General features: G+C 44.2%; 1 protein-coding gene across 4 annotated transcripts in view; it reads left to right on the top strand.

Moving 5' to 3' along the window:
* Positions 1-326: 326 nt before the first annotated feature.
* Positions 327-27031, top strand: part of PSEN1 (presenilin 1) — an 855645-nt gene continuing 828940 nt past the window's right edge. The window contains exon 1 of one of the 4 annotated variants that reach the window (XM_069638637.1): positions 327-476. Coding sequence is in view for 2 of the 4 variants with exons in the window: in XM_069638638.1 (XP_069494739.1) it covers positions 625-627 (3 nt within the window). In the remaining 2 variants the exon portion in view is untranslated. Of the gene's footprint in view, positions 628-27031 lie in introns of all 4 variants that reach the window. The other 3 variants (XM_069638636.1, XM_069638638.1, XM_069638635.1) reach the window with 3 other exon arrangements.

Genomic DNA, 27031 nt, shown 5'->3' on the forward strand with positions numbered 1-27031 from the left:
TGTAATCTCCTGCACAGGTGGGTTGAAATGTTGGCATGTGTGCAATATGCCCACCATCCATTGCAGGCCCGCCCTCCGTCATCACTCCCTCCACACAGCAAGATGCCCCCAAGAACCACTCCTAGATGATCCAAGATCTCTCCCTCCACACCTTGCTCTTGCTGAAACGTTCCCTGTATCCCGAAGAAAATGACCACCTTAACCTCAGCCAGCCAAGAGCACTGGCAGCCGAAGCTTTTCCGCTCATTAACCACAATCACGACATCGGACGCTACGTGAATGGTACGGCACGTGCCCAAAGTCACGTGAAGAAGATTAGGCGGGGCGGAGCTATGGTCCGTTACTCGGATGGGAACTAGCCACTAACGCACCAAGAGGGCGGTGCCCCGCTCTGCCAGGAAGTGTACGGGGCGGCTGTGACAGGGGAAGAAGCACTAGTGTCCCTGCTGTACCTTGGTCTTTAACCGCTGCTTCAGGTTGGTCTTTTTCTCTTGGTCTGGGGAAGTATAGGGACAGCGCCACTCCACTGGACTACGACTAGCCACGCAACCCCGAGCACGGGCGGTGACAAGCACCATTAGGAAGGGCATTATTGCATTCCAGCCTTCAAAGCATCTGCGTGATATGGTAGGTTATTTATAACGCGCTTAATACCCAGAGGTTTCTAAGCGCAGACTCGGGGTTCGAACCTGTGTTGCTCCGTGTTGTCTTGCTTCCAAGGCGAGCACGTTGCCCCTGAGCTATCCTCCCGCACAATGCACTTGCTTCCCAAAATACCTTCCACGTTTAAAAGGCGTGCCCTCTTCCAAATATCCGTATTCTACGTTCCCTGCTAGAAGTCACTGGACATCTAGGAACCTCTAGATGAGTGGAGTTTCTGGGAAAATACGGAAGCTAGTGTGTGGGATACTGAGCCCCGAGACTGGGTTATACTGGGGTTAGGGTGACAGGTTGGCTACCCTATTGGAACGCACCACTCACAATACATTACAATGATAAGTAACCTCCATAGAGGCGAGCGTTTTTCTTATTGCATACCATCACTCGCGCCCATTCATTTCTGATGTCACATCGCTCCATGCTTTGTTTACACAATATTGCTCTCCCTTCTCCTGACTGGCGTGGTTGGGTTTAACACAGTTTGGCAGTTTTTCATAACGGTCGCTCGAGGCTCAGAGATGCACATTGCATCTCAGCGCTCCAAAAATATATTTTTCCCAGAAAGGTGACTTTTAATGTTGGTTGGTGGTTGCTAATTATACATGGGATTTGTATTCTTTATATATATTTGGTGTAACAGTCACTTTTACTCCCTCAAAAATGGCAGATACTCCCAACAATAAAATAGGCACTAGAGGTAGTCCCAGCAAAAAGTAGGAAATCACGAACACATGGGAGTCTGTCCTTGCTTCCACCCGCACAACTCCATGGCTGTGTTGAGATCAGTTGTGCCAGCAGAGCAATGCCGTCGGAAGGAGATCTTCCATTATGTATGCCTGATCTGAAGAGGGATATAAAGGTAAAACCGCACCTCTAAATTGCCATGAATGTGCAAAGAAGTATGGCTCACAAAAAGATACAGGTTTTAGAGTTGAAATATATTGCCTCAAAATACCCCATTGCGACTAAGAATTACTTTCCCAATCTTAAAAATAGGGCATGCAATAGTCCGACTTGAAAAGGTTATTTGGTTCCCTGTTGAGCACAATGACTACTGACCAAGGCGTCTCTTGCAAATCACGTCTTTAAAATGTTTTTATTTAAAAGTGTTACGCAAAATCAGCAAGAGTGCTAAACCAGAAACCTGTTTTCCCTTACTGCTATGAGTGGTGGTGGCATTTTTGATATTGGTGTATGTGTTTAAGATTTAAGATGTATGAAATTAAGATTTGTTGAGCATGATCTAATAATACCTGAGATGCCTCAAAACCTAACCTCCACATGAGATATAAACTAGACCTTTTGCGCATAACGCATGGTATATTATACTTTCAGCATCTTCTAAGGGAGGTTCTTAAGACACTTTTTTTTTGTAATTATTATAATTATATATATTTTTTTTTTTAGAAATGTCACGAAACCGAGAGTTCATGTCCCATAGTTCTATTGGTGTGCCACCATTTGGCCTGGCCACTCGAAAGTGGATCCAGATAGCAGTTTGTGTCAAACAGTCTAGTCTCATCTAGACTTCAACCAGGATTTAAATGAGCCCCCGGTCTTCCGATATCTATGGAACTAAATCAGCCAGAAATTGTGCAGTCTGACCTTTCTGAGAATGCACCCCTGCTATCCCCCACAACCTCCTAGTTTTCCAATATTGCTCTCTTGGTGCTAATGAGCAGCAGCCTTCAAAATTACAAAATACAAGAACAAAATAAAATTAGCGTAAAATGATTCAATGCATACAACCATTGCATTGAGTTCCATGATCAAAGTTACCGGAGAAAGATTAGTACATAAAAGAACATTAGTATAAAACATTCCATTCAAGGTAAACATTGCCTTCCCTAATCAATAAGCATAACTTGTTTTAAAATGAACACCCGCAGATGGCTCGCGTATATTATGCGACCTCGAGAATATACAGCCCCATACCAATTCTGGTTCCACAAAGGCAGGATTACAAACAATGGAATCTACTTTAGAGGTGGGATCATAACCCTGGAAATTTTCGGACCATGAGCAATATTGAACAAGGAAGAAATTAAATGATACATAGTGTGAATGTGAGATATGCCCTGATTTGAAAAATGAACATGACTTGCTGAAACACGTATAATCCAAAGGGCTTTTTTCCTTCGGGAGATATGAAAAATTACAAAAAATATAAAACACAAAATTTAATTTTGAACCAAACTTGTGGCGTAGTCATTGTGTGAAAGCGATAACTCTCTAGGATTACCAACACGTTTTCCTAGGCGTTCAATCTGTGGGCTAGGTAAAGCAGAGCACATTACAAAAATATGCTTCAGTGGTCTCGATCTCATGGAGAGCACAGAAGCGACAACATGAGGATGAATGTTCCATTTTATTTCTGGAGTGCAAAATGTTTTGGTGAGTTTTAGATTGAGTCTTACTATCAAACTGTTGGCTTGAGTTAGCATTAGGAAACTTTGTAAGGTATGGGGCAAGAACACCCCTTCTTTTGTGCACTTCTGTTTGGTCTTGGTAGAGTTTGTATCCAGATTAATATTCAGGTTAATCCAGTCATGGTCCCAGAGCCGTTTTTGATTGTCTGCGCACACTGCACCAGGAGTTCATTTGAGTGACCAAGCTCTATTGGTCCTAAGTTACATTTCCCGATCCATTCTTCCGAGATGTCGCTCCTGTGCTGTCCATAGATTTTATTCAATTCTTCATACATCAAATTAGAGGACGGGAATAATAATTTCCTAAAGAAGCAGTGTACATTCCAAAGTGCTCTAACTTTTAGTGAGAGCAGTCTGAGTTTGAAATGGATCACAGACACAGGAGCATAGTTTGTGAGTTTCTAACACGGTTCTCCAAATTTTGTCCTCCATTGCGCGATCTGAATGACACAAGGCATAGTAAGATTGTTATTTTGTCCTCCTTGTTTCCCCCTCCTTGTCTTGTCGCGCCTATAAAACCATGTGTACAGATGCGTTATAAATGCCACATCATATCATACATCACTAATCCCAGAGGGTAAATGTAAGGAGAGTTTCTAAGCCATAGATGATTTTAGGAATTCCTTTACCATTATAATATTTAATGACGGGCAAAAGCGAGAATCGCCCATATTTATTCAGTATTTTCATCCTGGGCATTAGCTTGTTGGCTCTTGTTTGTATCAATGTCATACGTGTGTGTTACGCCATCACGTAACTCCAGATTCCTCAATCGAGGCTCGGGAGCCTGGCGGCTGTATGACTGCTGGCGTGCGAAGCCTGCCCACCCAGCTGCGCGCTCCTTGCCTGGGTCCTGGTGGTCTGGCCTGCGCTTTGGCAGTCTTCTCCCGGCTCTTTGCTGACCCGGTGGGGGTCTGGTACTTTGAAGCGCAGGGCAGATGGACGCGGCGATGTTTGCCAGCCCGTCCTTTCCACGTCATGGCCAAGGCCAGGTAAACGTGTGCGTGTTTTCCACACAGCATAGCTTAGCAACCATGCCTACACACATAAAAGCAGAAAGTAGATGCAGCTCGGTGGCTCTCTACACTGTTGTTGCTCGCTCCATGTTTTCCATACATATCCTCTGGATGTTTTCTTGTCTCTTGCTCTCTGCCTTGTTGCTCTCTGCCTTGTTGTTACTTGCCTCCTACTTCCTTGGCTTTCTTCTTCCTTGCTGCCCCTTGCGTTGCCTGACCACCTTCTGTGTGATTCCTGGATTCCAGGTTTCAGTGCCTTGCACTGTTTTTGTACCACCTAAAAAAAAAAAAAAAAAAAAGAAAATCACTGGGTTATCCTTTCCGTGGTGCAAGAATAATTGTCCTGTCTCCTGCCACCTGGTATATTGTCCTGGTAGGCGGTTACAGGGCAGTGCTTTTACGCTACTCCTCTACAGTTCCGGTTCATCCTTCAAGGAACATCGTGGCAGATTCCACTCCCCGGACTCCAAGATCAGGTACGCACCAACGCTCCCTCCAAATTGAGATGCCTACCATCAGATTTTGACGACATGGAAGCATTAGAGGAATTCGGAGATGAAGTTAGGGCGCTGCGCCCAATTAGTGCACACATTAAAACAAGAGAACCAACTACTGAATGACGTTATGGCCCAAAGTGCAGCAGCTTCACTTGCAGAAAGCACCATTGCATCATCGGGTACCATAAAGTACGATGGAGATCCACGTACCTTGACTGAATTTTGCAATCATTATCGGGATCAATTCATGTATCGCCCTGTGCATTTCACTAGCGACAGACCAAAAACTGGTTATATTCGGAATAACCTCACTGGAAATGCCCTGGCCTGACACTAAGAGTACGGCCATCAACATAGCAGTAGTCCACACACGGCTATAATGCATACACGTCGCCTAGGCAGCGGCTGCCGAGAAAGAAGGACACACAGCTGCAGAACGCTACCACGACTGCGGTAGAGACGGAGACAGTATCCCGGTCCATACAGACCAAGAGCGATTTTACAGGTAAGCATAGATGCAGGGACTGACTTGCAGTAACTGCGATAGTAGTCAGACCCTTGCCCGCTAGTGGAGCTACACTGATTGCCCATTTTTCTCTCACTTTTTTCTCACTTGCAGCAGCCACGCAAAGGCACTAAAGTTTATCGTTATATCCCGCCGAGCGGAGTAACGCTCTACCCATTCCATCTCCAAACGCTCATACAGCTACATAAGGTAATTTTTCCTTTCGCCACACTGACTTTGTCTATCAGTAAGGACGTGATGTATATTGAAGCTACATCTTTAATCGTCTTATTTGTATGCCCTCTCTCGAACACTCGAGAGCAACCTATGAAAGTTCAAAGAAAACAGCAATGAAAGACCGTGAGCAGCTAACACATCTCCCTAAACTGACCCTCTTTAGAACCACACAATCTTCATGCAAGGTGGGTTCTTTACACTAGTCATCAATTTACCAGCACTAATGTCTGTTGTAGCCACTGGTGCTAACCCCTTTTGGTTTGTTCTTCAGCGAATTTAAAGCATATTTTTATGCTTCATCCATTAACTAGGAACTACGAAGGACGCAAACCAGGCCTGACTACCGTTATTCATAATTACCTTTGCCCTCTAGCACACCAATGCAGGTAACCATTAAAGGGATGGTCTAGTAAAAATGTGTATTTAAAAAATAGATAGGCAACATAAAAAAAAAATACTAGCATTCTCCGTTTTAAAACTTCCTATGTAAAATTTTGAGCTATTCAAGCTCAAAATTCGCAAAAGCAAGCACATGGGTGCATCCATTTTGTGAAATGGAGGCCCTCCTGTGCTGGCTTTTGCTTTTGCGGCACTAATGAAAGAAAAGCCAGCCAGCTGTAGTAAACAAAAGCTACCGCTGGGTGGCTTTCCCTTCTTTAGTGCTGTAGGCGGAGGACGGGGACCGGAGACCAGAGCAGGAAAGCTGGAGCTGAATCTCGGTAAGTGCTATTTATTTTTTTTTAAAAAATAAGCACTAGCTGCGTTTTTTTTTCTAAGTTTTCCGGGCTGGAGGAGCCCGGAAAACTTAGAAATAAAACCGCAGCTTTAAAAACGTTGTAATTATGTTTGCGGTCGCTTTTGAAGTGACCGCAAACATAAATACATTGTTATTGTGTTGGAAAACGCTGCAGTTTTTCTTTCCAAGTTTCTAAGGCTCCTCCGGCTCGGAGGAGCCTGAGAAACTCGGAAAGAAAAACCGCAGCGTTTTCCAACACAACCGCGTGTGTTTCTGCCTGCTGTGGCTATCACTTTGGGTCTCCGGTGCTCCTAGGGGAGCACCGGAGACCCAAAGTGAAAGCCACAGCAGGCAGAAACACAACGCGGTTATGTTTACATGCCGCGTCGTGTTTCTACCTACAGCTGATTTCCCATTTGGGGCTCTCGGGCTCTCGGTTGTTTTCCGCAATGCCGCGTTGTTTCTGCCTGAATCTGCTTTCCTATTTGGGGCTCTCGGGCTCCCCGTGGGGGGCCCGAGAGCCCCAAATGGGAAAGCAGATTCAGGCAGAAACAACGCGGTTGTGTTGGAAAAACGCAGCCTGAGGAACTTGGAAAGAAAAACCGCAGCGTTTTCCAACACAATAACGTTGTATTTATGTTTGCGGTCGCTTCAAAAGCGACCGCAAACATAAATACAACGTTTTTAAAGCTGCGGTTTTATTTCTAAGTTTTCCGGGATCCTCCAGCAGCTAGTGCTTATTTAAAAAAAAATAATAAATAGCACTTACCGAGATTCAGCTGCAGCTTTCCTGCTCTGGTCTCCGGTCCCCGTCCTCCGCCTACAGCACTAATGAAGGGAAAGCCACCCAGCGGTAGCCTTTGTTTACTACAGCTGGCTGGCTTTTCCTTCATTAGTGCCGCAAAAGCCAGCACAGGAGGGCCTCCATTTCACAAAATGGATGCGCCCATGTGCTTGCTTTTGCGAATTTTTACTAGACCATCCCTTTAACCTATTAAGGTGTCTCGCTCAGTAATGGAGTCAATGGAGAATTTAGGAACACTAGCTTACTCTGTTTTATCTTGTCTGACAGGTGAAGGATGCGTAGAAAATCCTCGTAGAAACCTTCATAAGCACCCTAGCATATGTACTACGTGTATAATCACTGGGTTTCCCATTCCTGATGAAGTTCCGCAGTTTTACCATTGTGAACTGAAATATGTTGAGATATTAGACTGGAAAGTGAATATACAGTGACACATTGTACAACAGAACAGAGTTTCATGTATGAATTCCAGGTTCTTGCATCTAATGTATGTAAACCAGAAGAGCAAAGTGAACCTATACATCCCATGTATGTTATGATACCCAGGCCACTGTTGCGGTAGACTGCATTTGTGCAGGTTTAGCGAGCGATTCAGGTACGCCCTTGTTTGCTTTTTAATAATCATGCATTTTTAGTAAGTTCATGTCTTAAGGTTTAATGTGTATATTTATGATGACTAAATTGTTTATTACATTTAAACCACTGACGGGCTAATCCCCTCCAGCGCTCCACCCTATCAGACCTCTCTCTATCTTACATTTTTGTCTATAGCTACCCCCTCCCGAGAACAGATGGAGACAGCACTCAATTACTTAAACATTACAGAAAAACACTTGGACATTGCAGTGTCGCAATACTGTCATCATGATTTATGCAGAATTGTTTTAACACAAAAAACCATGCATACTGTTCTTTGCCAGACAGGATATAGTTAGTTTAGTGGAAGTATAATCCAGATTGCTTCTGGTTTGCAATCATTTGAAAAAAAGGAGACGTTTCTTGCCTAGCACTCCCACAAAGTACTTTGGCAATTTTAATAGTGCAGCAGAAATCATCTCCACTATCTCCCATTAGCCTCTTTGCACTTGCAGTGAACAGATAAGCGAGTGAAGGGAGCCCCGAGGGCAATAGAGGATTGCCGGGTGAGCTCTTCGTTCATTGAACAAGGTAATTTAAATTGTTAGCTGTGCTACACAAGTGTCAATTTAATTAGCAAACCTACAGAATTGCATAGCCAGAATTGCATAGCCTGGGAAAGTACCCAGGGATTGAGCAATCCCCTGTAAGGAGGTTTCCGGTCTGTAATTGTGAGGTGCATGTCATCGGCGAAAGCCACAACCCTATATTCCTCTATTGCGAACGGTATGCCTTTTTATGTATTCACCCCTCGAATCGTTGATTGGAGAGGTTCCAAATACATTGCATAGAGAAGGGCCCCTCTGAATATTTATCTTTTGTGACAGATTCCCATTGATCGTGAGGCAAATCGAGGGTGACTGATGGTTCTCCCGGACCATCTAGAGAACTGCGAGCCAAACGTTCCCCATGCCTGTTTTCAATGTTTTTAAGGGGGCTGTCTGGCCATGGTATATTCTGAAGCTGCGATTCCTTAGCTGTATCCCATGCAATGTTCAGATTGCTCATTAGAAAGATGTCGCCCTTGGTAAAGTCGTCCAGGGCCGCCATTGCAGACCTGAAAAAAACTGTCCTGACCAGCATTTGGGTCATAGACTGAGGCCACTGTGAAGACCTACGATGCAGTGCAAATTTTGGCAAAAACGTATCTACCTTCCTTATCCCCACGTGTTTCTAATATTTGCAAATCTGGGATGTGCGTACAGGCTACGAGGACCCCGTCTGATTTACCTACCGCATTCGCTTGATATATAATGGGGAAGCCTCTAAGCTTAAATGTATGTTTGTCCTGTTTCTGGATATGGGTTTCCGGAAACGCTACTATGTCGGGATGCTCTTTCCGGAGGAATTGTTCTTTCTTCCTCCATCCCCCCCCCAGCCCCTTAATTATACGACAAAAGTTTGAATGGGAGGTACCAAAGTTCTGCTTGTATGATGTTCAAGCAATTGGCTGTCCCTGTCCTCGATTTCATGCGGATGCTGATTGTCGCGGTTACAGAGTATCGGTGGTTTCTAGCTGCTTGCCCACCTTCTCCTGGATCTCACCCATGCTTCATCCCCCCCCACACCCCCTAATCCTATCCCCGAAAAATCCCCCTAACCCTCCCTTCCCATCCCCAACAAACAAACACAACCTTTCCTCTGGGGTGATACAAAATTTCTAACAAATCCGGGCAAACCATGATAGCCAAAGTTGTCACGCCAACAACTTTGATGAACAGAGATGAACAGCAGAGATACCCTATGATCCCCAGCCGAATTCCAAAACAGTTACTGTTCGCTCCATATATGCTCGCCCAACACAGCTGAATATAATTTAAGCGTCTTCTCTATTGATTCAGCTTTTCTGAATGGATTGTGTCCTCCCACATATTCCTCATCTTTGACACTTGTTGTGCAGCTTCAGCTGCTTCAGATTTTTCTTTTTCGGCAGAGGGCGCTGTGCGTCGGTGGCGTCAAGTTGATGTCCCTCGAAGGCCTCCATCGAGGGTGATGTCATTGAAGGCATATATAGCACACGCAGTTGGCCTCAGTTCAGTTTTTCTGCGACAGCGATGGCTTCGATGAAATTCAGCACACCTCACATCTTGTGATGTCTTTGTTACAAATCCCCAAACATGTCTTCATCATCGACTCCGAAGTCCGGTTTAAAAAAAATAGCAGGATTGCGGATCTAAAATGTCCCTAACGGATGCGCATCGTATCTGCTTGTGGTGCCTCGGAACGGACCATGACACCTCCGACTGCTCGAAGTGGCAGTCCATGTCTGGAAAAGCCTTGAGGGACCAGAAGTTAGACAAAACCCCCAATAAATTAATACCCGACCCGTAAAATCCTAGACTGACTAGTTGAGAGGAGACTCTTCTTGGAGGAAGGCAGCCAAGCAGTACAGGTCGAGGAGTGGGTAACACCACTCTTCTTCGTCCTCGAAGAATTTAAAGAGAAGGCACCGTAGGTCGACTTCGTCAGACGCTTCCCCTGAAAGAGTTGCTTACCTGACCAAAAAATCCAGTCCGGCCGAGTGGGAAGCCTTAAGGGCTGAAATGCTTAAGATCTTTTGAAAAACAAAATCCTAGCCAATCTCCTACCGAGCCTTCAACAGGAGCCGGAAAGGAAAGATCTCGTCCTAAGTCTCGTGCACCCTCCAGCCTGGGAAAAAGGCCTGATCCACACTGTGAGCCTTCTAGTCCTTGATCCGATGTTTCATCGAAGGAGCACTCAAGACATGAGCACAAGTCGCGGTCGTCGACGCCATCGGCGGCACCTTCGATGCCTGCCAAACCCTCTACATCAATGTCAAACTTTGACGCCAGCTGCACCAATCTTGTTACATTCCCCCTGCACGGACCTGCGGTACCTGCCTTTTCCGGGAAATGCATGCGAGGGATGGCGCGCTCCAGATCCTCGCTATGGCTCAGGTATCGGTTGCCATGGCGCCTGGCTGTGCAGTGGAGGACGCCAGGTCAGCTGAGGCGTTCTGTGCACGGAGAGCGCGTAAGGAGGCCCCGCCCCCCTGCACCATAAAAACGGAAGAGCTCAAACAACTAGTTGCTGCTAATTGTGGCGTTTCTCTTCTTCGGTTATTTTCCACTCCTGGATTACCTCACCTCCTCCTTTAATCCATTCTGTTTGATTCCTGTTGCCGACCTCGGAACGCCTCCGGGCTGCTTTTGCCTTCTCTCTATTTGGTCCGCTTACCTCTCGACCTCTGTGCAGGACCCTGTTTTCTGCTACGCGGATGTTCCTGCTGAGCTTTCCATTTGCTCTTGCCCGTGGCTATTCATCCGGCTGCTGTGTGTAGCAGAGGTCACGGCGGATACGGAGGGATTCCCTAACCCCCACCAGCACCCAAACAAGGTAAAGACACTTTCTGCTTTCATCCTTAGTTGTCTGTATACCTTACCTGAACCACAACTTCCTTTCCATTGTGGTGTGGATTCCTGGAACTCTGCATTGACTCCACAACCTACTGAACTTCTCCACAGTGCATTTAAGTGACGCTTTCCGGTTCATGCACCATCCCGTGACTAGTGCGACCCTCGTGTTGCCCTGGTATTTACCCCCTTTACTAACCTTCCTGTTTGTTATTTTATACCTGCCGTTGTTCCTTCCCTTTTGAAATCCCATGGGAATTCCACTTCTCAGGTCTGTGTTGTGTATTACAGTCATAATACAGATTTCTTATATTTGGGTTTTCTTGTAGGTGCAACACATATCTCTACACCACGACAACCAACCTCTAGGTATTCCCAGAGTTATCTGATTGTGTCGATTTGATTCCAAATTACCATATTGTTCCTAATCATTCTGTATTTCCTTTGCAGCATTGGTTTGGCGGTGTGCGTTTCTCCCCCGCTCTTTTATGGAATAGACTTCTCTGCTAGTCCTCATCCTATTAGCAGAGAGGTACATCGTGGAAAACAGCCCCTCTTTTGAGGAAGCCTGAATCTTTGAATTCAGGGGAGCTGGATTCCTGAGGCTGGATTGTACCTATCGTGCATTCCCTTCCTTTGTGAGGTCTGCTTACTACGCTCCAATCAAATACCGGAGTGGTAAGTAACACATCTTTACCGGCTGTCCCGTCAACGCAGAGTGCCTCTCCTAAAGCAATGGCGCCGATGAAGAAAACCTCGACGACCACTTTGGCGTCGAAGCAAATTATCCCAAAATCTGTCATTCCAGATTAGACCTATGTTCCACTGCCTAAGGAAGATCTTTCTTAAGTTTCTTCAAATTTTGAAGAAGGGGAACGGTCTGATGAAGGGGGACTATTTGGCTTAGAAAATGGTACACACAATGTACCAGAGAGCTTCTTTGCGGAAGAGCCCAGGATGAAGGACCTTTTATGAAATGCAAACTTCAAGTGGGGTAGATGCCTCACTTGAATTTGGGAAACCAGAGGTTGGGGAGCATGCAAATGCATCCTACAGGCAGCTCAGGTCAAAGGTGGTGGTTACATGAGTTGGAGTAGGCCCCCATTACCATATGAACAGGACAACCTTACCGACCTTCTTGACAAAGGTCTACAAGGAGGTCTCGGGAGGATAGCTCGGGGTGGGGGGGCAACTCGCTCGCCTTGGAAGCAAGACGAAACGGAGCAACACAGGTTCGATCCCCGTGTCCGCGCTTAGAAACCTCTGGGTATGATATGATATAGGATTTATAACGCACCTATACACAAGTGTTTCAAGGCGCAACGAGGCAAGGGAGGGGGAACAAAGGGAATACAGAACAACGATCCTACTAGGCCAGGTATCATTCAGATCGTGCAAGTGCATGGGGAGGGGGAAAGGGAAAAGTGTGTGGGATAGGGAGAGGGGAAAGTGCAGTACATGGGATACTAGAATAAATAAGATTAAAACGGCCACTGGTGGCAAGTGCAAGGTAAGTGCAGACATAAGTGCTGGTAGGGGAACTGTAGGGATGCAGAAAACAGTCCCCGGGTGTAGGGGATGCCAGGGAGGCATTGCAGGTGAGCAACTGACAGGGCCTGGGTCCAAGAATCGGAGAGGGTGGCCAGGTAACCAGTGCCGTTACTGCCAGGAATTTAGCAGGGGAGAGAAAGTAGAGGCAAAGAGGAAGGTTTTGAGGTGCTTCCGGGACCGGAGATGGTTCTCCTCAAGTTTCAGGCAGGCAGGAAGGCTGTTCCAGAAGGAGGCTCCTGCCGAAGAGAGAGATCTACCACCAGCTCGTTGCTTGGAGAAGCGACTGACCCTGAGGGAGTTGGATGCAGATGAGCGAAGAGCTCGAGAAGGAAGATGTTTTGGAAGAGAGAGTTGAAGGTATTGTGGCCCCCGACCCCAGAAGGCCCTGTGGACAATGCAGAGGGTTTTGAACTTAATCCTCGCAGCCACTGGGAGCCAGTGAAGAGATTTCAGTCCTGGAGAGATACGATCCCTGGGCTTGAGGACAAGGACAAGTCTCGCAGTCCTGTTCTGGATAAGTTGCAGAGGGCGGAGAGTAGAGGCAGGCAGATTTAGAGGCTGTTACAATAGTCCAGCTTAGAGACAACCAGGGCTCTGGAGACAGTGAGCTTCTGGGGGAAGGAGAGGAAAGGAAGGCTACCTAAGCCCGTTATAATTTATGATATCACAATCAGATCCCATCTTGTCTTTCCATGTAGCCTTGCAGAAAAGGGAGACCAATCCGGCCGTTGATAAAACATAACTAAGTACCCCCTTCCAGTAGTGACCCAGATAGCTGTCAAAACACCCCACTCCAGAGAGCCTGGTGGTGCAGGCAGCTACTGCAATATCAAAACAAGCAACGTACCCTACCATCCCTCCTGATAGGGACAACAAACGCTTAGATGGCTGGGCAAGGAAGGTATTCTCTGCAGGGAGCATGGAACTAAAATCTTCCAACCCCTTGTGCCCTGGCAAAGTTTAGGTTTACTCTATGGGATTATATTTCCATGGCGGCAGAGAACATTCCCTAAGGGGATGAATGAGACAGCTTCCTAACTTGTTAGAGACGGCAAAGAGGCCATGTGCGATTCTGTGGATAGCTTCAACAGAACCATGGCTACCAGCACCGGTATGCGCAGATTTGCGTAGTTGAGAAAGTCGGGGGTTGCACCTGATGTGCAATCTAGGTTTCTCAACATGCCTTTTGACGGGTCTCACCTTTTTGGCAACAAGGCTGACGAGGGCTCGAAGTTGCAGACCTCAAAGGCGGCAGCCAAATCTTTAAGCGCTGCTATTGGGCAACCTCAGCCTTTTCGTCCTAATGGGCAACCTTGGAGGGGTAGATCTTTTCACTACTACTTCTCAGTTGGAAGGGGGAGAGGAATGGCCAGCGAAAGCGGCCAGAGAAAGTATCCTCGTGGTGGACGAGGTAGAAGTGCAAAGCCAGCTCAAGCAGCAGCCTCCTTACCATCAGCCATTGCATCAGGTGCTTCAAAACCGCTCTGAGGTACTGATTCACAGTTCAGCAGTGGGGGGGTTTCAGCACCTAGAAGAAAGATGAGACATTACTTCGGATGCTTGGGCTCTGGAAACCGTCGCCCAAGGTTACTGCCTTCCTTTCATAAGGAGCCCTCAGAACAATCCACGGGGAACCACTCTTTTAGGATTCTGGAGGCGCTCCTTGTACAGGAAATCTTAACCCTGCTAGAGAAAGGTGCTATAGAACCAGTACCTGTAGCATAGAGGAACAAGGCTTGGTACTACCCTTATTTTTTTAATACCCAAATGGACGGAGGACTGAGGCTCAAAGTTGAAGATGGTTACATTTTCTCAGATCTTTTAGGCCCTACAACTCGTATTGGTTGGTCTCATTGGACCTTCAAGATGCTTATTTTCATGTTCTAATCCATCTCGAAGCACATAAAATACTTGAGGTTCGTAGTTGGCAGTTCTCATGATCAATTTCAGGTTTTGCCATTCGGGCTAACCTCTGCACAAGGGTTTTCACCAAACTGACGGTGGTGGTGGCAGCGATTCTCAGGAGAGTGGGGATTCACGTCTGCCCCTACCTGGATGATTGGCTGATCAGGGCACGTTCTCCCAAACAAGCCCTGAATCATCTCAGTGTCACCTGCCACTCTCTTCACAGAGTGGGCTTCTCCCTCAATAACAAGTAGTCCCATACGACACCTTCTCAAAAGCTCCAGTATATCAGAGCTGTACTAGATACATCCGTGGGAAAGAGCTTGCCACCTAAGGTGAGGGCTGAAGACATTCTTCAGATTGTTACCAAATTTCAGAATGCCCACAGTCTACTGGCCTTCGATTTTCTAAGGTTGCTCAGTCTTGTGGCATCCTGCATTTTTCTAGTGCCAGAGACTTACCTGAGAATGAGATCCCTTCAATGGGCTCCAAGAACTCAATAGTCCCAGTTCTCAGGAAAGATGTTGGACCTACTTCAGGTTCCAACCAGGATTTCACAGGATCTTCGGTGGTGAGCCTGCGAGGACTATATTCTGAAGGGAGAACCTTTTTGGCAACCCCGTCCGGAGATAACCGTAGTGACGGATGCCTCACTCACTGGGTGGGGTTCACATGCCAACGATCTGACAATCCGAGGTCGTTGGTCTCCATCGGAGTCCAAACTACATATTAATCTTTTGGAGTGAGGGCAATCAGACTAGCGCTAAAGGCCTTTCTGCCCTCTGTACAGGGAAAGAATGTGTCCTGATAATGACGGAAAACACAGTGCCCATGCACTATCTCAACAAGAGAGGAGGTGTAGGGTCACTACTACTGTGCAGAGAGGCAATGCAGCTCTGGTATTGGGCAATTCAAGAAGGAATCTCCCTATCAGCAGTTCACCTAGCCGGAGAAGAGAACACGACGACGGACGCTCTGAGCAGGCAGTCTCCCACAAGTGGGAACTAGCTTAGGAAGTCCTTCAAGAGATCTTCACCCTTTGGGGAACACCTCAAGTGGATCTGTTCACGACCGATGCCAACCGGATGTGCAGGCTGTACAGCTTAAGGGAATTTCCCCCAAGAGGAGCTCTGGGAGACACGTTTGCGGTGGACTGGCAATTTCCACTCCTGTACGCGTTCCCTCCAGTCCCTGTCATTCCTCATGTGATCAGGAGGTTTGGGAAACACATGATCCTAATTGCCTCGGATGGGGCCAGGAGGACATGATAACCGGACCTTCTGGACATGTCCATATGTCCTCTGATGCGTCTTCCACAAAGAGAGGGCCTTCTCTCGCAAGAGGAGGGTCGGGTTCTCAATCCAGAGGTCCAAACACTCCACCTTCACGCTTGGTTTCTGAAAGGCTGAGATAAAAGGATTGAGGCCTTCCAGATGACGTAATGGAGGTTTTGCTTTCAGCCAGAAGGCCAGCAACAAAGTCTCTGTACCGTTGCTGTTGGAATCAATTCTGCAACTAGTGCAAGGAAAGGAATGCAGATCCTTTTCAATTTAAAACACTGGATGTTTTATGCTTCTTTCTATCTTTAGCCAATCTGGGGATCCACATTGGTACCAAGGCTGCTTGGCAGCGCTGTCCATCTTAAAGTGCTCATCAGAGGAATGTTCCTACTTCAAAATTCCACTGGTGACACCATTTCTAAAGGGACTCACCAATGTGTCCCCGCCCCCCTCTCCTTTCCAGGTTCCTATTTGGGACCTTAATCTGGTTCTAAAATTCCTAATGTGTGCACCCTTTTTGAACCTTTACACTCCTGTCCTTTTATAAGGTTGTTGACCTTTAAAACCACCCTATTGGTAGCGTGCGGTAACTCCTTGGATTCCTGTCCTAATCATGGCAATGAGTATCTCTGCCGCTTTGAATCTCCAATGTGCTGTTGCTCGCTTCCTGTTGAAATATAGGGGTGGCGTCCTACCACAACAACATTTTCTATACCTCTGTATTTATTTTTAATGCAGAGGTTTAAATATTTAACGGGCCAAGTCACAATTGGACTGTATATTCATGCTTAATGAAAATGAGAACAAGAAAACACATATGCAGTGACGGCTAACATATTTATTTAGTTAATGCCCAGTCAACTGGGGTATAATTTCATAGTATTTTTAGTTTTTTAGTTTTTTTGAAAAAACACCTGCCTAATAATTGGCAGACCTTTTATGGAGACAAGAGAACAGAAATAACAAAGAAGACAAACATAACAATTGGTTCAAATACCTTCTAGATGAATAAAAAAGTGCTCATACACACACAAGGATGCAAGTCACTTGTTCAGCAGTGAATTCTGTCAGGGTTCTCCTTTACAAAGATCACATTTTAGATCATGTAACCCTCATGAAATAACAAAGCATTTAGATGGCAAACAATAATGTAATAATCAGAACACTTAGGTGGTAGGTTGGAAAACAATGGGTTAAGGTTAATCTTCACAAGTACATCTTAGTTGTTATTTCCATGATGTACTGGATACTGGGAGGTAACCAAGCCTTTGGTCGACGTCTAGATGTGGATCAGGTGGCAGGACAGGGGTAGTAAGCCCAAACAATATGTGGTCCCGTGACGTTTCGGCATAAAGAGCCTTCTTCATGGGCCTTGACCGGTACTCCCTGGCCAAAGAGAAGGAAGGATTCCCATCCAATGGCGTAGAGGTGTGGAAGGTAACCTTGAAATGGCGTACTGTCTGATCTGCTGTAAAAGTGCAGCTTCCTGGCCTCTGTCTCATCCGAGAGACGTGTCACAGGCTGAAGCTCTCCAAACCCTGTGCCTCTTCACTGAATGGTGTGCGATTTGATGGAGTCCCACCTATCTTCATCCCAATCACCGGTTGTGAGGCTGCCGAGATCCCAGTTAACCACAGGGGCATAAATCTCCGATTTCCATAAGCCCAGAAGGGTGGAACCGACCGTTATTGCCACTTTTATGTATTGGAGAAAAGCGACTCTTCTGCCATGGCTGAGTGCCTCCCGCTCGCATCCCTCGCAGAAGAGGTTGCTGTGCTGAAAGACTTGCAGAGGTACAAAGCATCTCACTGTCCTCTGAAAGCCTTCTCCCACGCATGGGCTAATATGCTGCAGCATTCCTAGCTGTAATTATGGTGCCTTTGGGTTTTCCAAACGGCTCTCTGGATTACCACCCGTCTCCTCATCGTTCCGCCAGCCCAAGTATGTCGCGGAGATCACATGGATATGGCGGGCTGCTGAAAATTGCTCTTGACGAGCGGAGCTCTGCGGCTCGCAGCCTCTTCGCACCAATGCCTATCTTGGAATCCTAGTATGCTTTTTTTTTTTTTTTTCTTTTCTGTATATAAACATTTCTCTGATGTTCTGGTGCTGTTTCAAGTATTTGATAATATCTTAGTGGAAAGAAAGATGCACTGTCATTACTTGAAGCAATTATATTGGTAAATGCACTCAGACCAAAGAACCATGAAGAGTTGTGGCCCATACAGATCAATCTCATTACTCAATACAGACATATTGATCTTCATTAGGATATTGGTAAGACACCTTGTTTTGCTGCTTCTGCTGCTGATTCATAATGACCATCTGTGATTTATTGGTGGCTGACTGGGGCAGATATTTGTAAAAATGGGACCCTCTTGTCCTCGCTGGGTGAGGCGTCGGCTGATTCGCTTCTTCTAGTAACAGATGCAGGAAAGGCATTTGATGAGGTCATTGGGTATTTCTTGGGTGTGGTATTAAGTTGAGCGGGCTTTGGTTGGGGCAAACTGGATTAGATGGATGGAGTCGCACTATACTCCAGTCCTTCAGTAAGGGTAAAGGTTGGAAAGGTTCATGTTGGAGAGGGGTACACGGTAGGGGTGCCTGCTCTGCCCCTTATTGTTTGCCCTGGATATAGGCCCTTTGGTGGCTGCCATCAGAGGTACGGAACGTATTAAAGGCTTTTTGGAGGGAGAAAGAAATTATACATTGAGGCTTTTTGCAGATGGTGAACAGTTGCACATCAGCGTTCTGATGGTATTCGTTCCAAGAAGTATTAGAGGGAATATGGTAATTATTTTGGATTTAAAGTAAACTATCTTAAATCATTGTTGATGCCCACCACGTAATGAAGGGGATGTGTTTGAGAATTGGCTCTCCTTCCCATTCAAAAGGAAGCTGTAAGATAATTGGGGGTTTGAGTGAAAAAAAAATCACAGATAATCTTTGAGGCAAATTTCTCTCTTGTGGGCGACCTTTTAGGAAGGATGTTGGGAAGTGGTCAAAAGGAACACCGTCTTTGATGGGGAAAACTGTCCACAATTACAATGGGCAGCAGACCTACAGAACTATTTTTATTTCAGATGCTATGAGTCAAGGTCCATGACAACCCCTTTACGGATCTGAACAGGTACTTGTTGGAATTGTTTCGGAATAATAAGGTCACCAGAATTGCATACCACACGTTTTACTGCTTCCTAAGGTGGTGGGTGTGGTAGAGCTCTCCAATTTTGAGCAGTATTGTAGAGCTTTGTAGCTTATGGCTTTAGTGGATCACTTGAGAAACTGGGGAGAAAAACAATGGGTCTTCTTAGAAAAGGAGATCTTATCCTGAGTGACTGTGGGGTAATTTCTTTAGGTGCTTACATATTAGCTCCCCGGTGAGGTGTATAGACACCCATTGCTGTCCCTTCAATGGGATTTGGGGAGGAAAAAAAGGTGCACTGGGATGTTTTTCTCTTGGCCCTCACCTCAATCATTTATATGTCCCTCCCCCACCCCCAAATTTAGCGATGATATTATCGACCCACCAAATGTGCAATGTTGGTATGAATTAGGGGTGGAAAGAGCAGAGTGTCATGGAAGGACGGCACATCTCCCACCAGCTGAAGGGGAATACACCTATCAACCTTTCAATATTTGCAGTAAAGTGACTTCTTTTGATGGCAAAATTGATTGAGGATGTTTGCTGGCATCTTACCCCTTTTGAAAACGTATTTGATAAGTATGTAGGAACGTATGAGAGGATTGCTATTGCGCCTCTGCAAAGTCTGTTTAGACTACGATGGGTGTCACAAGGTATGTCATCACTAGGAGAAAGATATGGGAAGAGGCTATTGGTTCATCTGGTGGAGCTGCAACAAGTCTCATATATATTTTCAAATTTTTATTTTTTTTATTAAAGCATTCGGCGTAAAAAAATACAAACATTTGCTTATACACACAATTTTTCCACTTCCACCAACACAAGCCAAGCTCCTCCTCTTTCTTTAGTCCTATGTCAGTTTTTGATCCTGGTTTGGCTATGTTAAAAAGTATTTTGTTCGCAGTGTTCTTTAGGCCTGTTCCAGCCTCTTTAACATAGCTTCCAAAAGCGTTCCCAAGCCTTTAGTGATTTTTCTATTTGGCTCATCATACAATGCTGACCACCATAAGTCAGGATCTAAATCACATAGTGGTGTCAGACTTGGTTGTATTAGGCATCCCCTTTCAGTTCGAAGTTCTGAGCAAAATAGGAGTAGGTGTCGAGTTGATTCTTCTTCTTGTTTACAGAGTCTAGAGGCTTTTTCCTTTGCCATACTATATCTAGCCAGATTAATCCTTGTTTTTAAAATATTCAAGCAAAAGTGCATAATTAGGTCTCTATGTTGACGGTTAGCGCTTTTTTCTAAGTATCCTGGCAATATCTGTGGACATCTAGTTATCTTGTCAGATAAGGTGTGATAGTTCGAGGCCACTCGCGCACGTTCTGTTTCCGCCCAGTCAATTGACAGCAAAAGTATTTTTACTCTCTTTGGCTGCTCACACAATGCTTCAGTTGTTACTTTCATGTTATGCAAAAGTTCCTTACATTTCAGTTTCCATTCATCTAATGGCCAAAAAGGCGTTTTTGCTGTTTCCTGTTTCAGTATTAGATTTTGTGGTGGGCAATTTTCCAGGGTTATTTTTCTGAAAGTTGTGAGTGCTTTCCAGATAATTTGGACTTGCATAGAATACAAGCCCAATTCGTGTCGTATGATGCTTATTGGAACAGAAGTGGGGATTTTCAAGAATTTGCGCCAGAATCTGGCTTCAAGTTTGTCCCATGTTTCCCATGGAATCCTCAAGGCCGTTTCGCCAGCGTATGTTAAAGTGGGAATTACTTTTGCGTTGTAAAATTCCACAATCGGAAGCATTGAGAATTTGCAGAACTTGCGTTTCAGTATTAGTGCCTGTGATGTTAGTTGGTCCGTTTTCTGCTGTAGGTGATCAATCCAGGGTTGGTCACTCCAATCGGAACTTACAATCGCTCCCAGATATTTTATATTTTTCACTATTGGTATAGGATCATTCTCAATGCACCATTAGAAAGTTTTTCTTGTCACAGGACCTGCCTTTTTGATTATCATTATTGCTGATTTATCCGGATTCATTTTTTGTTTAGTTTCTTTCAAATGTGTATTGTGAGATTCCAGTTTCCTCTGTAAGCCGATTGGAGTTTTATCCAACACTATTAAGTCATCTGCATATAGGAGATGACCTATTTTTGTTTCTCCTATTTTCGGCGAGCATGCTCTTGACGGTTCCAAGCATTCTTTTACTTCTAGAATGTAGAAGTTGTAAAGAATGGAAGCTAGTGGGCATCCTTGTTTTAACTGACACTTTGTTGCGATTGCCTTTGTTAAATTTCCCTTTTGATCTAGTCTCACTCGCATCAATGTATTTGTATGAAGCGTTCTAATGGCTTTTATCAGATCAACCGGACAGCCTTTTTCTGCCATTTTTGTCCAAAGAATTTGTCGATCCACTCTATCGAATGCTGCGGCCATGTCTATTGTAACAATAAACAATTTTTGATTTTCTTGTATGGTCTTTGCTTTTAGTAGATTGAGAATTAGTAGATTTAAGCTACAGTCTACATTTTCTACAAAGCCCGCTTGTCTATGGTCGAAGTTTCCGGATCTTTGTAGCCATTCCTTTAGTCTTTTTAGGAGTATGCCTGCAAAGATTTTGCCTATAGCATCCAGCAGGGATATCGGACGATAATTCTCTGGACATGCTCTGTCTCCCTTTTTGTGTATGGGAATAGTGACCGAAGTTGTCCAAGATTCTGGAATCTGTCCTTTTTTTACTATTCTTGTAAAGAGTACAAAGCACGTTTGCCGATATTTCTGGGGCCTGCATTAGCATTTCATTCGTTGGGCCATCCGGCCCTGGTGCTCTAGATCTACTCGCTTTTGTGATCAATGACAGAATTTAACTTTTTCAAATTTTATGTCCCATCCCTTTTACCTTATTTGAGTCTTGTGACAAGGAATCTTCTGCGTCTTCACAATTATATTTTGCTTGAAAGAATTGTTCCCATTTTGTTTCATGTATGGGGTTGAGTTGTTCTTCACCTAGATGATTTTCTTTTCGGTTTAGCAGAGTCCATAGGAATTTCGCATTTTTGTTATGGATCGCCATGAGCATATGTTCAGAATTCTTTTGAAATAATAGTGCTCTGTGGGATTTGACCCAATTTCGATGCCCCTTTTTTAATGCCTTACTTTTTATTATCATGTCATCACGGTCTATATTCTGTTTTTTCAGAGCTCTTAAATCTCGCGCCAGCAGACGCTTTTTTTCTGCAATTTCAGCATTGAAATGATGCGCCCTGGTTTTTATATTCTTTCTATTTGTTTCATTGCACACTCTGAATATTGTGAGACAGGTTTCATACTCTACATCATTAGGTGTTGGTGTCACCCATTTATTTATCGATTTAGTTAGTTTTGGAATCGCTTTAGTTGACAGCCTCAATCTGTTTCGTCCCTCGTTAACACTAACTTCGGTTGTCCAGATTTTTCTAGGTTCCTTGTCATTCTTCTAATGAGGGGCGATTGTCTAGGCATGTGAGAATTAATATTCTGTGATCCCTGCTTTTTGGCAGTAAAATTTCTAAAGAAGTTATTCTTCCAAAAGTTTCTCGATCGACAAAGAAATAATCTAAAATTGCACTTGCATTGTGTGATATCCATGTAGGCTTTCCCTCTAGATCTCCTTGAACATTACCATTGGCTTGCAGGAGATCACGATTCTCCATTTCAATCTGCCATTTTCGCGATCTTGATTGTTTTTGTCGATTATGGCTTGTCAAATTTGGTGCATTTTTGTTTTTGTCACAGGCAATATTTAAGTCACCACACAAGATTAGTACCGGATTTTCATATTCCGATCTCAACTGGTCTATATAGATGGTAAGCGTTTCCAATAGTGTTTGTCCATCTTTGGCCTTTATATTCCAGTATAGATTAAAGATGATATTTTTTTTTCCTTTTGTTTATTTCTTCCATTTGTTTCTTGTTGCAAGATTGTTATTTGAATCGAGGAGGATGGTTGTATTGTATGTATTATGTTTCCACTATAAGTATTCCTAATGATGGTTAAAAGGCCTGCAGAGGGTCTGCCTTTTTTTCCTTTATGAGCTTTATTCAAAAAACATGTGGCTCCATGTATGTAAGGCTGCTCTTGTAGCCAGCACTCTTGGATGCAAATAATGTCTGCCGTTAATATTTCTTTGTTTATTTTTTCAATCAAGTGGTGGAAGCCTCTTGTATTCCAGGACGCAAAGCGTGTTGATCCTAGCAACTCGTGGCCTTCGGTCTAATATTTTTTTGTTCTTTGTTTTTGTGTCCAATGTTTCTGCTAGCCAGCTCCATGAGCTTTCTATATCAATTTTTGTTTCCATTACATGGGCAATTTTTTTTGTGATTCCAAAAGCACATCGTCATTGCCTTTTAATTAGCATGCGGAGAGCTTTTGGTCCCCGTAACACTGCTGGAGAAAACCGTATATGTCTGTAGTCCACATTCTCTTCATTTTGCTCCCCACAGCATACTTTGGTTCTTCAGAGCTTTTTTTCTTTGATATATTCTTTTTGGCTTCCTGTTCGCTTTTTTGTGGGCTTTCTATTTTGATGTCAAAGCCTAATACTCAGAGTTTGTCTGCAGCTAACTGTATTGAGTTTATAACTGCCTTTGTGTTTAGATGAACACATATTCTATCCATGGCTTCTTCATTTGGAAACTCCACAATTCTAATGTCTTTTGGTTCAATAACTCTCAATTGCGGCACGCTATGCAGGAGCTTCATTAGATTTGATCTATTTAAGATCAGGCCATCGTTTGCTCTTAAGACTCTCTCCATTCTCAATTTGTAAGTGTTGCTCTTGCTATTAAGAGGTTCCGGTTTGTTCTTAACACTCCTTGTATCTTCTCCCCTCGTTCCTGTATCTTTTTCGAGCTGGAGCTCTTGGTTCCTTGTGTGTTCTTTCTTTCCCGGTCTTGTTTAGACTGTTCAATCATAGCTTTAAGGAAGAGTTGTTGCTTTTTTTCCATTGTATTTTTTACCTCTAGTTGTGTTCTTTTTTCTTGTAAGGTTCGAAAAATCGGTGATGTTATTTCAATACATTCCAGAGCTTTATTCAGGGAGCTATTTTTTTTTTTTATTCACAATTTCTTCACCCTCATCAATTGTCTCTCGCGAACTTTCTTCCGCATAGACAGATGAGAGTAATATTGCTTCTTGGCTATAGGAGTCGTTTATGGAGCTTTCTTGTGTCGTATCTAGCTCAACATCTTTAATATGTTCTCTTGTTTCCTTTGTTCAGATAAGTCATCCTTTGTTTTGTTTACATTTGGCTTTTGACTAGATTTCATTGTCTCTTTTCCTATAGGCTTCAAGTTTCTAATAAAATGTTGTGTGCCTTCATTTGTCACACATTTTTGATTTGGCAGATTTTTGGTCTTTTTATTTAGATTTTCCAGTATGTCCTTTTGTCTTTTTTGTTTTTCTAAAGGTTCCTTTTGGTTTTTCTGCCCTGTCTTGTCTTTTAGACTCAGTTAGGTTTTCGACAGTAAATAGTGGGAAAATATCCCTGTTTTGTTTTTGACAAATATTATGGTGAGCAGCCTGTACTGTTTGGCCATTCTCCAAGGACTCTCTCTGTTTTCTTTCATTTCTCTTGTTACCTATCACGGCTTCTTGTCTACCAATTTGCTCTGTCATTTTTTCACTTGCTGTTTCAATTTTCCGATTTCGATCGTCAATCACATTTACCTTTCTTTGTTCCTCAATTGGCCTTGGCTCTATGTTTTCTTTTTCTGTTGAGGTGGTCTTGTTTTTGCACTGTACAGGAACTTTGTGACCTTCCGATTTGAGTAAAGTGATAGTATCACTGAAACAGTGCAAAAAAGCTTTCTTATCTTCATGAGCCTCCTCAATTAAATCAGTTAGAGTTTTGAAAATGACATTTTGTGACTCATTTTCTCAGGCCCTCCTTTCTTTAGCGGACTCTGTGATTCTCCACATATGTTAATTTGGATTGAATTTGAGCCAGTGAATTCGCTTGGTCTCTATAATTTTCATGAAGTGCCTCATATAGCTTCAAGTATGGTGCTAATGCTATCGTCCTCATCGAACCAACTGCTGCTTGCATGTTTGCACAATTCTGTAATTGGCCATGGATTTTGAGGCCCTACCGGTTCTCTCCCGGAATTTTTTTCTTGGGTTTCCACTGTGTTAGGATCTGACACAATTTGTTCCACTTCTTCAGGCTGTGAATCCATGGACGAGCTAATGCTTAATTCTTGCAGGAAATTTTCGCTGATTCTTTGTTGTTGTGGAAATGAGACCTCTCGATTATTTGGAGTATTTTTTTTATTCTCGGGCTTTTCTATACTCATGGCACTTTGTCATTTTTCTTCTTTTTTTCCGGGGCCATGTTTGATATAGAATTGTTTACTTCTACTTGTCCAAAGTTTCTTTTTGTTCTCGCTGTCTGTGGAGTTGATGTATTTATTGGTTCGTTTAAAGACCACTTTAGCTCTTCATCCGGTTTTTCCAATTGTTTCTGATGTGGTGCATCTATATCAAATACAGGAGCACTTTTGTTTTCACTAGAAGCCCTAGTCATATTGTCCTTTGTTGTATGACCATTATCACTTGTATCTGATTCTGGCCGTACATCATGGGACATTTATTGTTCGCACCTGCCCGTTGCTAGAAGGAGGACGTGGTCTGACATTTCCATTTCTTCTTGCTGTTGTTTGGAGTCAGTATTCAGAGCCTCCTGAGTGATGGCTTTCTGAGAAGTAGGTAAATCTTTCTTTTTGAAATGCCATCTTAGTGTTTTTTAATCCCTGAAAGAGATGAGGCACGCGGTCTCGATTTCTGGGAAGATACTTTTTTCTGTAAGCCGCTTGCCCCATTTGTAGGATTGACTGTCGCCTTTGTTCTTTCTTGTGACATGGTATTCATTAATTTTGTATCTAGGGTTGTATAAGTCCCTTTTCCAAGCCCCTCATTGACTCTTTATTGCGGACACTCGCGTTGTTTTTTTTTTTATCGCTTTCGCAATGATTCTGTGCCATCTGTTTAGTAAAAATAGCTTTCGTTTTTGGTACTTGCGGACTTTCCAGTGCATCCAAAAAGACTGGTGATTCAATGCTCTCATATAAGATGCTTGGTATAAACGTTTTGGGGCTTTTAGTTTGAGTTTACTGTTCTTTTTTTGCTTGGTTATAAAAGAAGCTTCTTCCTGTGGAAGGCAGAAAGCTTCAATATTTTTCCCTGGAATCTCCATTTCAGGCATAGCTTCCCTCCGTGGAAGCAACTCTTCAACTGGCGATTCCTCCCCGCGGCTTCTGGGCCGTTGCCTGGCTCTGCTAGAGGGACTTGGACAGAGTGCGCATGCCGGTCGCGAAAGTTCGCCCAATCCAGTTAGGGAGTTTACCGGGGTGATAAGAGACGGGGGGCTAGTGGTTATATGATTCGTGCAATCAGCTAGCAGTTCAAGGGGTGCACAACATGACCTACCTTGATCATGGGCACTGCTCACCGCCTCACTTTTGTCCCCAATGAGACTCCCAGCGCCGGGCAGTTTCGGGCGGCTTCTGGTGCGAGTTACCTGGAGATTGACCTCATCGCTAGAGTTCGTTGTTTTAGAGTGATCCATATTACTCTTTCCAACTCGCACCACGCTCGCCAAACGCTCCGCTAGGAGTGAAGGTTTTGTAGAGGAGGGTCCGCCTCCAGCCTCCCAGTGGTGATGGAAATAGAAAAGCTACTCAAGCAGTAGCAACAGGATTCAGGGTGGTCACTGGTCCAAACACTCGCCAAACACTCCGCCAAATCCAAAATGGTTGTTAGGGTGGACATGGGAACTGGATGGGGTTCAAGGATTTGGAGTATTTGCTACTTTGCTAGTTCACTTTGGGCTTCCATCAGGAATCCAGAGCATATGGATTTCCCCACATGGTACACAATCCATTATTGACAGCAAGAGCTTGTTTGGCCACAGTATGGAAACGGGCAAAGACCCAGAAAAAAAGGAATGGTTAGGGAGATTTATAGCATTGAGAAATTTGCAGCTTTACTTAATGTATCTTTGATGAATATAGAAAGTAATTCCTTTTTTGACATGTGCCATGTAGGTTTGAATTACTGGAGGACGGTCGTAAAATGGGAGTACAAATCTTGGAGATGGTTTCATGATTACATTACAGAGGGATTATCTGGTGGACTTGCTCACTATTCTTAGTGAGGCACAGCTCCAACCTACTGATGAGTTTCAACCAGACCAAAACACGTGTCTGGGGTCTCCTCTGAAAGTGGTATTCTTTTTCAGAGGAGAATTGCTTAAAATTTCGGCGTTGGACA

The sequence above is a fragment of the Ambystoma mexicanum genome, chromosome 14 (assembly GCF_040938575.1).
Source record: "Ambystoma mexicanum isolate Mex_15411 chromosome 14, UKY_AmexF1_1, whole genome shotgun sequence".
In the NCBI taxonomy this organism is placed as follows: domain Eukaryota; kingdom Metazoa; phylum Chordata; class Amphibia; order Caudata; family Ambystomatidae; genus Ambystoma; species Ambystoma mexicanum.